The sequence below is a fragment of the Perna viridis genome, chromosome 6 (genome assembly GCF_037379345.1).
Source record: "Perna viridis isolate PV_CMFRI_1.1 ecotype Kerala chromosome 6, ASM3737934v1, whole genome shotgun sequence".
NCBI lineage: Eukaryota > Metazoa > Mollusca > Bivalvia > Mytilida > Mytilidae > Perna > Perna viridis.
Window position 1 is genome coordinate 4,032,975 of NC_142450.1, and position 14,221 is coordinate 4,047,195.

At 31.8% G+C, this 14,221-nt stretch overlaps 1 protein-coding gene across 2 annotated transcripts in view; it reads left to right on the top strand.

Annotated features, from left to right (window-relative positions):
- LOC148613262 (glutamate [NMDA] receptor subunit 1-like) overlaps positions 1–14,221 on the top strand; it is a 49,648-nt gene that overhangs the window by 32,464 nt on the left and 2,963 nt on the right. Inside the window, exons 12-19 of one of the 2 annotated variants that reach the window (XM_088586558.1) lie at positions 75–239; positions 1,391–1,625; positions 2,769–2,917; positions 3,799–3,956; positions 4,783–4,955; positions 5,913–6,017; positions 6,517–6,662; positions 9,684–12,708. In XM_088586558.1, coding sequence (XP_088442684.1) covers positions 75–239; positions 1,391–1,625; positions 2,769–2,917; positions 3,799–3,956; positions 4,783–4,955; positions 5,913–6,017; positions 6,517–6,662; positions 9,684–9,773 — 1,221 coding nt within the window. In that variant the 3' untranslated portion in view covers positions 9,774–12,708. Of the gene's footprint in view, positions 1–74; positions 240–1,390; positions 1,626–2,768; positions 2,918–3,798; positions 3,957–4,782; positions 4,956–5,912; positions 6,018–6,516; positions 6,663–9,683; positions 12,709–14,221 lie in introns of those variants that run through there. The other variant, XM_088586557.1, reaches the window with a different exon arrangement.

Consider the following 14,221-nt stretch of genomic DNA (forward strand, 5'->3'; position numbering starts at 1 on the left):
TGAGAATCTAAGACATTGCCGTCAGTTGCTTTTACAGTTTGATGTACCTATATGATGTCTCTTTTAACCTACAGAGAAAAGGCTCTAAGACCAAAGAATGGAATGGAATGGTTGGTGAATTGGTGAAAGGTCAGGCCGATCTGATTGTAGCCCCACTCACTATCAACCCTGAGAGGGCAAACTATATTGATTTCTCCAAACCATTCAAGTACCAGGGACTGATAATACTTGTCAAGAAGGTAAAACATCTTCTGTGAAAGTACTTTAATTCATGGGTGCTGATTTAAGGAGGTAGACCTAGGGTAAGGGACATAACCCTTACAAATAATTGGAACGTTCGTATTCAGCATTTTACATCAATGTCATGTAAGCATCAATGTAACATGAATTGATTTCATTCTGTGTCAAATAAAAGCTTGATAGGGTTTGGTGAAATTGAATATAATAGAACATATCACTGATTTTATGAGTTATGTCCCTTATCCTAGGTCTATCTCCTTAATGGAAAATGAAAAGTTTGTGGATTCTTGATTTAGTGGATTTGAGAACTACATGTATATCATACAAATGATGGGAAATTTCCTACGCTGGGAACCAAATTTTCGTGGCATACCAAACACATGAAGACCATGAAAATTGGTACCCAAAGAACGAAGATATTTTTACAGTAAGTAATGTATTGGAATGACTGGGAAGGTTTAATAAATATAATTTGTTGCTGTAGAGGCTAATTTTTGAAAATCTTCATTTGTAATTTTACTGATATCCCTTACTTTAAAAAGTGGGAGATATAGACTAATCTGTCCGTATATATGTTCACCTGTTCCTTCCCAGTTTGTATCCACAAACCCTTAGAAACAGCTGAACAGATTATGAAGAAATTTTCACAAATTCTTTATTACGTGATTGTATTGTGCATCTCTGATTTTGCATTTCAAATCTGAATGGCTATTGGGTTCATGATTCATATTGGTATTCATGCACTTTTGTACTTCACTTAATTTCTTGTTATTGAGACAAAAAAAGAACCCTCATCAATAACCATTTCAGATATTTGTATGATATTCTTAAACTGATTAGTTGCTATAAGTATATCTGACAAGTACTGTATTGTAAATTGTAAATTTGTGTCATATGTAGGATTAATGCTGATACTTTGAAACTATTTCTATTTGTGGATACTAATGTTCATGGTTTTAGAGATAAAAGCTCTGTTTCATAAGTTCTTGAAAACATGCAATAACAACTTAATTATACAAATGAATTATAAATTTTTTCCACAAAGTTTGCCATCCGGCAAACCCATTAAAACCGGCATATTTGGTACATGTATCACATAAACAATTATTCAAATGTCATTCTTGTTATGAAATTTCTATGCCATTTTCAGACAGCAAAAAGCTCCAACTTAGCTTCCTTCCTCCAGCCATTCCAAGATACATTGTGGATTCTAGTAGGGTTATCTGTCCATGTGGTGGCACTAGTATTGTACCTGTTAGACCGATTCAGTCCATTTGGCAGATTTAAGCTGGCAAAGAGTGACGACACTGAGGAAGATGCCTTGAATTTGTCAAGTGCCATGTGGTTTGCTTGGGGCGTACTTCTCAACAGTGGTATTGGAGAAGGTTTGTGTAATTAAGAATATGAAAACAGAAAATCTATTTTTATATTCCCTGCAAACTAAGTATTGGGCCATATAGGAATCACCCCGTCTGTTCACATTTTTTAATTACTGTATTAAAACTTACTTTCACAGGAGATTTATTTTTGCTAATTTCATGAGCATAAAAAACAAAACACAAAATAAATGATTGTGAATAAGTGTCTTTTTAACTTATTACATTGTTGAGAAAGTGTAAGATGTGAATTAAGGAGGTAGACCTAAGGTATGGGACACAACTCTTACAAATCATTGGAATGTTTGTATTTACCATTTTACAACAATCTCATATAAGCATCAAAGTAACTTGGACTGATTTCATTCTGTTTCAAAGGAAAGCTTAAAAGGCTTTGATGAAATTGAATATGATACAAACATATCACTGATTTATGAGTTATGTCCCTAACCCCAGGTCTACATCCTTAAAAAAGGTGCAAAATTAGATTGACATCCTAACTGGCAAAAATAAATGGCTGACAGAAAGTAAAATTAATTTTACAATCATTACTCCAAATTATTTTCAGTGTTTGATTAGGAAAAAGTCATTTTGACTTGAAGTGACCGTGAAATTGGTATGGATATTGGACCTATTAATGTAATTGTATATCAGTGTTTTTCCATCCAGATGTCCTTCGATAACTTAAGAACACTGTGATGGATTAAATGCATTTTTCATCTTGAGAGGAAGCAATGAAAAAAGGGGGATGGGCTTATTGTAGGCTTTAGCTTTGGTGTTTATTTCATGATTCATGGAAACCATAAAGTCAAATTGTGAACAAAATGTAAAATTTCTGCTGAAAAACATGATACTGTAATGAAGTCAACAATGTAAGAAATTGAAAAAAAAATTGAATGTAAGTAGCACTCCAGACACTGAAATGCAGTAGAAAATAAAAATGTAGCCTTTTTTTGGTGTATCACATATTACAGACTTTGCATGATTCTTACAAAGACTGATACTTACTAAAGTACAAATGGAAGAAATGTCATGTGTTTCTGCTTTAGATAGATGTTTTCAGGTTAAGAAAAAGCCTTAAAGATGAACCAACATGAACAAGAACCTACAGGTATTTATCATTTTTTTTAATATCATTGCTTTTATTTCTAGGAACACCTAGAAGTTTCAGTGCTCGAGTGTTAGGCATGGTATGGGCAGGATTTGCTATGATCATTGTAGCTTCCTACACTGCTAACTTGGCTGCTTTCCTTGTATTAGACAGACCTGAAGCATCTATTACTGGCATTGATGATGCCAGGGTAAGCATAAGAAGTTATATTGTATCAAGTATAAGTGAAATCAAGCAAAATCATGGTATTGGAAATACTTGTAACTCAAAAGTAAAGACATATAGACTAAATTCAACCAGAAATTTTGTGAATAAGCTCACAAAGGAAATACTCCATGTTTAGGGCGAGTTTAAATCATGTAAAACTCTTAGTTTCCATATACAGCCAGAAACTCCAATAGAAATTGTTGGCCTGGACCAGATAAATTGTGAAGGTAGATATTCTTTTCTTTTTAGAAACATTTAATGGGGCAATTTTGTTATAATTTAAACCTACATGTAAGAATTGTTAAGAAGGCCTCCATGCAAAAACCAGGCAGTGGGTGGCACATGACAAATTTTATTTTCAAAATTTGTTCATCCATTTGATATCACAAATGCATCTTTCTTTCAAAGTTGAATGTTGATTAACTGCAATGATTAAAGAGAAATAAATTACATAGGAAGCATTGAAATTATTTGAAAAAGGGAAGATAACTCTTTAATTTGAGTAAAATTTTATTGCTTCATTAGGGAACTTTAAAATTATTTTCTGGGCCATCCATTGTCAATTCAAAATAAATTTGTACTTTTTGACATGCTTTCCAAATATTCATTACATTGGAACAAAAAATTCAGTGGAATGAAATTTACCCTGTGCTGCTCATATCATAGGATCTGCCTGATTTTTACATGGACAGCCTCTTAAAATATGTAGATATGTAGGTTTGATTATTTTTTGTAAATGTTGGATATTGAGAAAAAAAGGGGGGGTATGTTCACTTCCATTACATATATCCTTATTGACATGCCTGCAGATCTGACTCTTTAATTTTAGATTACAGTGATAAATTTAATTATTTCTATTTTTAGTTGAGGAATCCAAATGAGGACTTCAACTACTCCACTGTAAAAAATAGTGCTGTAGAAATGTATTTCAAACGTCAGGTTGAACTGTCAACAATGTATCGTCAGATGGAGAACAGGAATTATCCTGAAGCTGAGGATGCTATAGAAGCTGTTAGAAATGGGTCAGATGCAATTATCAAAATTTTCTTTTACTGAGCAGGGCCTTATCTAGAGGGCGAACAATCTAGAGTGAGAAATTAGCAAAAACTTCTCCTTGTTTCTGCTCACTTCTCCCATTTGTGTTTGATAGGGAGAAGTTTTTGTAATAGACTGCATAGACAAAAATGTCAGTATTGTTATTTTTCAATTATAATTTACTTAAACTTCTCCTTATCATCAATGCCTAAATAAGGCCCTACTAAGAAACTTTGTTCATAGGAGAAATGCATATGTATGGTATTTTCTGAGCCAGTTGTCCAGCTAGAAAATTAGCATAATGGAGGACAATCTTTGATAATACATACTTGTTAATCTTTGGAGCAGTCAATTTGGGGGATTCTATTGCATTGATAATGTATGATGTGGGAGATTGTTATGTAAAAATTCATTTATTTAATATTTTTCACAGAAAAAAATCTCCCACAATTTTTTTATTTTTATGTTAGAGATTCTAGATTTTTTCATTGATTTTATAGGAGTCTCCCCCTAAAGTGGGAGAGCTAACAAGTATGGATAAGAGGGCACTTTGTGTGATAACTCAAAATTCATAAAGGGGCTAACATTTTGCCTAGAATTGTGAAATCAAGTTTTGTGAGATATTAAATCTAAAAAATTATAATCTGTTAAGTATGTTCATGCAACATCATTTTTGAAAATACATGTATTTGGAGACGCTAAAGATTAAAAATAGTAGGTTTGAATGATCTACTTTTCTCACATCAACATAGGAAACAGATTTATTTACAATAAGTTATAATGGAATTACATTTCTTTTTTTTATATACACAGTGATTTGGATGCTTTTATCTGGGACTCTTCTCGACTTGAGTATGAAGCGGCAAAGGACTGTAACCTGATTGTAGCTGGAGAACTGTTTGGTAGATCTGGGTTAGGTGTAGGTTTACAAAAGAGAAGTGCCTGGACTCATGAAATATCCATGGCTATACTTGGACTCCATGAAAGTAGGTCATATTAATGCAAACTGGCAAAATTTAATGTTCATTTTACATAAAGTTATTTGTAGGCTGATTTTTAAGCAAACTTTCAAAATCTACTGAACATCAAAAGGAAAATGTATTCTGTTAAAGTATTAATTTTGCCGTGTACTTATTTTTGCTATTTTCACAGTGTACTAATTCACTATTTTCATTTTAGAAAGAAAATTGCTCCAAAAAGTACTCATAAAATTAATTTTCAACACAATATAATGCTCAACATTTTTTTTTAACTGCGAAAATTGATACTCGCCAATGTATTCTTTTGAGAGAATGTGTGAAAATTAGGAACTGCGAAAAGTAGTACATTTACATTAGTGAATTTATTGGAAATTATGAAGTAGATGAAAAGGTCAAGAAATGACTTACAGGAGATATCTATAAAATTTTAATTTTTTTACCATTGCAACTCTTTTTACACTCTATTACATGAAAAAGACAAATCAAAATAGAAAAAAAAACATGTCTATGATTGAAGCTCTATCTTGTATACTAATTCTGTATCTAATGGCATCATATTCTTATGATATCAGTGCGAAAAAAAGGGTATTTCAAATGTGGGTAAGACCAAGGAAAAAAATCTTCATTTCCCCTAACATGCTCTCAAACTAAGTTTGGTAAGTAGGCAAATTTTTTTTTATTTTTGTTTCCAAATTTTGAGTTTTTGACAGTGCTTTTTTTAAAAAAAATAGCAAATAAAACTAAAGGGTAGACTAAAAAATAGCGTCAGTAGGGTAAGCTGAAATACAGAGAATTATTTTTAGGCCTAAGAATATTAGATAAGTAATTATACACCAAGAAAATCTTATTGCATGATGATTTCTTATATTAAAGTTACTTATTGAGTCAATTTTTAGATGAATGCTGTTGACATTTATTTGAATGATTTCAATATATTTTTAACAATAGACTAATACTTTACAGAGGGTACAATGGAAAAACTAGACAACAACTTCATCCTGAAGGAAAGCTCAGAATGTCCTCTAGAGGGATCAGCACCTGCTACACTTGGTTTGACTAACATGGCAGGTAAGTTCAATCATGTGTGTTGGTTGCTAGGCTACTCTTGAGTTGACCAACCTTGCAGTTTAAAACAACCATATGTGCTGGGTGGTAGGCTGCATTTGAGTTGATCAACATTGCAGGTAAGTACAAACATGTTTCAATTGATATGCTATACTTGGGTGACCAACATGTTCCTTGACTACAACAATGTGTATTTAGTTATATACTACACCTGAGTTTGCCAACATGGCAGGCAAGTACATCCATGTGTGTTGGATGCTATGCTACACTTGAGTTTGCCAATGTGGCAGGCAGGTTTTTAAGATTTTATTTTTGCAGAATCTACAATATATATTTGCATAAGGAAGAAAAACTGTAAATTTTAGGGAGTAAAAATTTACATGTTTTTATTTTTGTGTCCTGACATCCACTCCAGATATTGATTGTGAAAATTAAATCACCGAAAAAAGAATCTTCTGTCAATCCCTAATTTTGACCTGTATATATTGTATATTTTTTTCAGGTGTATTTATGATGGTGGCTGGTGGTATTGTAGCTGGTGTGTTCCTTATCTTTGTTGAGATAGCATATAAACGACACAGAGGTCTGAAAGAGAAAGAGTTAGAACTGGCCAGGAATGCTGCCGATCGGTGGAGGGGAAATATTGAGGTATTAATAGGGGTTTAATTAAAGAGCAATGATCCATTGATGTCCACCTTATCTAAATGTGTATCAGAACAAACAATGACATATTTCTTGACCCTGACACTATCTATATGAATAGCATTTCTAAATTGCTCAGTGTTTACTATGTAGCATGTTAGTAAAATGCAGTGCCCTTGAAAATACTGATGTCTTGAGGGAAAATTTTGTGTGGGCATTTTTGTTTGTTTTTTGTAAGTTTTTTTTTGGTTAATGAAAATATCACTATTGCGGGTATCAATTTTTATGGTTTCAAAAAATGATAGGCCTTATACAGTCGGACCTTCTTAAGTCGAAGTCGAAGGGACCATGCAAAAATGTTTGAGTTATGCGAGGTTCCAGTTATCTGAGGTCGAGGACAAACCGGAAATACTAGTAGTTTGGTCAATGATTGTTTTGTCATTTACATTATTTGTTGTGCTTGTATACATATCTGTACTTCATTTTGCACGGCAATTTGTAAGGTCTTGCATTACATATCGGAAGATATATTTATTTTTATATGTTGTACATCATGTTTGAAATACTGAATGGCACCAAGTGTATTAGTGAAATTTCCTTTATATTATTTCTACATCGAAAACTTCATAGTTCATAACATGCTGCTTTGTTTGATTCATAATCAAGAGTATTGGCAAACCATGTGCTCTACATTATTATGTAAAGTTTCGAATGCATTAACGAAACAAATTTAGCATTGAAATACACTTACTATCGTGTGTTTAATGTTTCATTAAATAGTCGGATAACATTACAATTCATCTGTATTTTTTTTTAAATTATCAAAATATCCAATATCACTGTTGGTGTAAATTGCGACATGTAATTAATAAAATTCGTTTCTTTTCACTACACAAGCAATTTTAAATTAAGCTGTAAAGAGTGTCAACAAATTAGTTTAAAAGCCACGCTAATCATTGTTAAAACACACTTCGATCATGGTTTGTAATAAAACGATCAGTTTTCTGACTAATTAGTTGACTTCGAGATATCAGGGTTAACCTCGAAGTCGTATCGAGGGGACTGAACGATTACCTCAAGTTATCTGAGGTTTCGATTCATCCAAGTTCGAGTTATCGGAGGTAAACTTGTATTGGAGTATTAAATTGGAATTTTACTGGGACTTTGTAATTTGTTCAAGTTATCCGAGATTTTGACTAATCCGAGTTTGACACATCGAGGTTCGACTGTATAGTGAAATAGATTAATTTTTTCGGGGTGCTATTCCTCACGCCTTTATGTTCAATGTGGAAATAGTGGAAATTAGTACACCCCTGATATTAATACTTTTACAGTATGTAGAATTTATTGTTCACTAAATTGGTGTTATATGAGGGTAAAAAACTAGTTTGCCATCAATTATTTTGAGGGTCACTGATACATCACAGATTAAAAAGGATTAACTTTTGTAAATTTTTGTTCTTGTGAAAGTCACAAAAATAAATCGCTTGAGTCCAATTAAAAAGTCAGTTTAGAGTACCACATTTATATTCTGAAGACTGCTTCTTACACAGATATCAAATTTGCATGACTGGAAATAACCTGTATGAACTAATAAAAAAAACTTGCTATGTAACCCAAATGCAGTCATTCATGCCATGGGATAAAGGATATTATATTCTGAAAAACTGATATATTCTAATATCAGTGTTTGAAGAGGTAGACCTATGGTAAGGGACAGAACTCTTAAAAATCAGTGATATGTTTGTATTGTATTAAATTTCACCAAAGCCTCTCTAGCTTTCCTTTGAAACAGAATGAAATCAGTCCATGATACTTTGATGCTTAAATGATATTGATGTAAAACGGTGAATACAAATGTTTCAATGAGTTGTAAGAGTTGTGTCCCTTACCCTACCTCCTGATATGGTAGTGTCTAAGAATCAAGGGTGCAATATTGTCAGAATAACCCCATCACTGTGACAATGCAAGCACTACTTGTGTACCCAGGATTAAGCAATTAGGTATGGAAGTAATGTATTAGAAATACTTTCATTAGAACCAACTGCAACTGAACAACTCCAATGCAAATACATGTTATTTAATCAAGATGTCAATTTTGTGACATTCATTTAAAATTTCCCCTGTATCTGTGATGCAGAAGACATCAAAAAGTTTTCTTGCATTCTTACTATGAGCTCCATTTTGTGTGAATGAGAATATGTCATGAAAGTGGTTAACATGCATGTGTCTGTTTTAATGTACTGTGAACATACTTTAATTCGTGGATACCAATTTTCTTGACTAGGGAAGGAACCATGTTCATGGATTCTTGAATTTGTGGATTGAGGTTTCAAGTATACACATCAATTAGATTTTCCTTTTTGTTATGAATCAAATTTTGTGGTTTGGCCTACCCACACAAAGCAGAAAAATTGGTACCCCACAAACAATAGTCCTTTCACAGTATGTTACCCAATTCTCACCAAGACTAGTCCTTATCTACATCCACCGAAGCTTTACAAAATGACCAGTACTAACACCAGAAACGTTGCTGATAGAAGTATCTAACTGCAAGCTCCTGAAAAAAACCATAATGAATATGTTAATTAATTTCCAATGCATGAAGAAGTCTATGATGATTCAAATGTGTGGCATCACTAACTCAAGTGCTTGTACATGTATATATGTGTGGAAAGTGGCAGTATTACCTTTCAAGTGTGGCTGGAAATTGGAATTAACATGCATGCTGCTGTAAACAAAGTAAGTAAATTTTATACATACTGTCCAAGTATGTCTTGTACCTGCAGACAAGGCCCAAAATCACAGACTTTCAAATCTTTTTTACTTAGAAATAAAATCAAGGTATTGTTTGTAATGTACAGTCATTTTAATGAATCAAAGCTTTTATTTACCTTTTATAATGGTCTTATTCATATTACTAAAACCATTCACATTTTTTTTGTAACAGTAAAATCATGGCCCATTTAACTTTGTCTTAAAAATGGTAAGTGTCAATCTTGAGTAATTTTTGTTTTGTATTTTCAGAAACGGAAGAAGCTAAGAGAGACTTGGGATTATATCAGATCCATGAAAGATCAACCAGCTACCTCAAGGGAGATAAATGAACAGGAATGATTTTTTGTTTGTTTTTGACAAATTGATAAATACATGTTAAATCTACTGGTAGTTTAAATGTATTTCTGAACATTCTTTATCTAATTTGTTTATTTCATTTTTTAAATTGATTTTCATATGCATAAAAAAATAAAAATGTTTCCCTTTTTTATTTTCATATGCATAAAAAAAAATAAAAATGTTTCCCTTTTTTATTTTCAAGTAAATCTCTTAATTATTGTTTTCCATGATTTTTTGCTAGACTTTATTGTAAATCTTATATTTCTTTTGGTTTAGTTTTTTCATTATTGATGGTACATTTTATCTCATTTAACTAATAGATGTACATATCAATGCTACTCAGAGTGCTTTTTGATATTATTTTTATGAAGTATCCAAACTGATAACTTTAATTTTTGATTAGAAAGCAATAGATGTATGGCATGTTGATGCGTCTCCACGAGCTGATGTGTCCTAAACTTAAATGGCCCTCAAGTGGTCTTGGTCGTGACATCAAGGTTAGATTCATCTTTTTGATGAATAATTAATATCTGTCCCTATTGACTGGTAGGTAATGTTGATGAATTTGAGAAAGGGAGAAATATAGCTTCTCCTTCAGTCTCAAGGGGATTACAAGATTTCTGCACTAGAGATAGTTAAATTTTAGATTTCAACCCACGAGCTTTAGCTAGTGGGTTAAATCTTAATTTTAATATGCTGTAATCCCGTAGATTGTTTGAGAAAAATCTGTTTCTCCCATGAAATTTGTGGAAAATTGGAAATGTAAAATGGCTGGAAAACTCATGCAGAAATTTAAACTGCACAGTGGTTAAAAAGTCACATGCAATTTTAATCACCCGCTTAGAATGGGAGAAGAAGTATTTTTTACTTATTGTATCAGTTGTATTTATTTTAACTTTCTGTTGTTGATTTTTCTGAGTGTTTAATTGTTGTATAAATATTTATGTTTATTTATTGTGAATTATTGTGATTATTATTTACCTGTGTGATTATGTGGTCAGTTAATGTGTAATATATTGTGGTTTATTATGTGATGCGATTACTACTCTGTGTGTAATTATGCTCCAACTTATTACAGAATAACAATAGTTTTAAAAGTAAGACTGATAACAGTGGGCCTGATAGGTCAAGATGTGATTTTTTTTGGTTACAAACATTCAAAGATGAGATTATTCTGTTTATCTGTGATGTCACAGTAGTACTGAACAATGGCAGTTTTGAAGTTGAGACTTAAAAAAGAATAACAGTGTGTCTGTGAGGATGAGACGTGAAGTTCTGTTGATACATTCAAAACTGACGTTATTCTATTCGTTAGCAAGGTCAAGGTTGATTTGAGGTAATGTTGATATTGAAATTGCTGATATTTTTAGTATCTTGGCAGTAATACCAGGCAGTATATAAAAAGGACAAAATGATAAAGTTGCAGGGAATAGGGTCTATACTGATCTCATCTGCTTTGTGTGAATGGCCTGAAATGTTGAATCTCAGGCTTGGCTAGTCCAAGGTTTGTTGTGTTCCTCATGTCTGTCTGTTAGTTTCAGTCCCCTGATGATAATTTAAGAAATGCTTTTTCATAACTTAAAGCTTAAGACCTTGAAATACAGACAAAATTTAATTCCCAGTATGTATTGCATTTACAGTTCAGGAAATATGACCCTTAAAAAAATGAAATGTAGAATCTGTAACTGCTAGATCTCTAGGTAGTCTTAACATACATGTTAATTGATTGTCATGGCTTATGATGAGTTGTCTCCCTTCCCTGATTTTGCCAAGAAATTTTTCAATCTGTTTGCCTTTTCATTAAGTGAGGGGATTGCCAGAACTTGACATAGTGATTGAACTTCTGTCTTTTTTTCTTATATTGTGCTATTCTCTACGAGGTACTATTTTGGAAGAAAAACTAATCCATGAAAACAAGGAAATTAAAATCATATATGTTTTCAAGACTTTGGTTTTACATATTTTTAAATGCACATAAAAAAATGTTATATGTACATGTAGATGTAATGCTATGCTGGTCCTAAACATGTGTTTCCATGTTTTTAGTCGAATTATTTGCAATGTTGCCTGTTTACATAAAACACATGTGACAGTAGTTGATTCCAGTAAATCTTCTTGAGGCAAACTATTTACACATGAATGTCACATGGTCTTCACCTGAATTTAAGTAATAGTCTTTATTTTATTGCAGGCAGGTATTGGTTCAAGCATGTCAAAAACCCACAGAATTCACTTTTATTTCTTGTTCACAAACAGTTGATGATCACTTACCCAGTCATAGTTTTTCATCTCGTTGTTGCGCTTTTGAAATGAAAATTATAAAGATTGCACATAAAACTGGCAATTTGCAAGAGTTGTTGTTCTTGATTTGGTTTGATTTTGTAGATTTTAGTGGGAAATGAATGTATGATTCTCAGGTCTGCATATAGAAAGGATTGTTTTTAGGTATAAATATAGCATATGTAGACCAAAAAATCATTGTTTGTTCCATGGGTTTTTATACACCATGAAACACCCTTATCATTGGCAGTGTCTGAATTTTATATGGATTGGTACTTAATACATTAATTCTATGATAGAGTTCTTATGAAATGCATGTGAATTAAACCTCCAAATGAATTAAATGTTTACATTTCACATGATAGTAACTGAAAGTTCATTTCATGTAAAGAATATCACATGAACTTCACATGGACATATTTTCCTATGAAAATAGTTTATATAATGTAGAAATCATATAATGATTTTTATATTACATTGCATGAATAATTCATACTTTCACATTAATTTCATGTGATGAGCATTATCCTATGTAAATGCATTCTTTGCATTTCTTTTGAAACCCCCATTTATTGTATACATGTATTATTGTTGGAATTACCCATCTGTTTTTGTTGTTGTTTTTGATTTCTAATAAAAAATATTTTAAATGGTGTTTTTTTTTGTTCTTCTTACTTTCAAATACATTGTACATGTATCATCATATTGTGTAAGTATAATAAATCATTTTATTTAAGATTTGGCATCACAATGAATTGAATTTGAAAGAACAAGATAATTGTGTAATATTTGCAATGCAAGGGGAGTTAATTCAATTTAGCATGTTAGCTATAAAGTAGAGCAAGCAGCTACCATCAAATTCTAAAGACTTTACATATAGGCATCATACAGTTGTTTAATGAAATTAACCATTTTTTTTCATGAGCAAATTATTCACTAAAATTGTGAGTGAGAAAAAACAAAAATATTGAATTGCCACAAATATGTCTGTAACAAAATGTATGTTTGTTTGTTTGTTTTTTGGGGTTTAACGTCCAAGCAGCAATATTTCAGCTATATTCAGAGGTAACAAAATGTACATTTGACCGTTAACTAATCATGAAAATCAATTTGTTAACAGTATTGCATATTTAAAAAAATCAACAGAAAAGGACATTGTTTTTACTTTATCATATTCATTAACTAAACATATCATAATCTGGTTTCTTTTTATATTGCTTCTCGTAGATATGCTTCCCTTTAATAAAATCCTGGATCAGCCCCTGATGAAGCTGCCTTAACCCCTTTAAAACTGAAAGTTCTGGCAGGTGTAGGGATTTACACAGGTTAATCTGCAAAATTGATTTTAATACTATTTAACTTACAACATTTTTTAGAATCAGTGAAAACTGTCTTTGTAAGAATCGTGCAAAATCTGAAAAATGTGATACACCGCCAAAAAGGCTACACATTTTTATTTTTGTAATGAAGTTGTTTTATAGGTCTATAATATGAAATGCATAATTATTCATTCAAATCTGTCTGCTCTTAGGAGATAATCAACGTTGAAAATCCAATAGATTCTATTTTATTTGAGTGTCATTTACAGAGTTATCTCCCTTAATTATGAAATCTACATAAAATGCTGTATAATTTTTCTCTTTGTAGAATGCAGGTTATATGAAAAACCGAATGTTAATTTCTGTTTACTATGGCAATTAAAACAAAATGTCAAAAATAAAAATATGTAGGCTTTTCAACCATGAATTACATGTTGCATGATTCTTAGCTGGAGTGCTACTGAATACATTTACAGAATACATGAAAAAGACTATAAAATTACTGTGGTAAAATTTTTTTGTGGTTGGTCAAATTCTTGTTAGTTCCTAGAGTTTTTAATCCGCAGATAAGATCATAGCCTCTTTGGTTTCAGTGGGAATTTTACAGTTGTTAATTTCAGTTCATGGTTTCATTTAACAACAGAAACCCTTCAAATTTATACATTTATATTACTTGATCAATAATTCTTACACATTTTCATTGTCTACTGTCTGTCTGTATCTCTGTAACATACTTTTGCACACTCTTGAATCAACATACTTCAACAGCTGATGAAAATTTTTGAAATCAAAGAGCATAGTCACTGAGTCAAATCTACATAATGAAGGAGATACTATGTCTGTTACTCC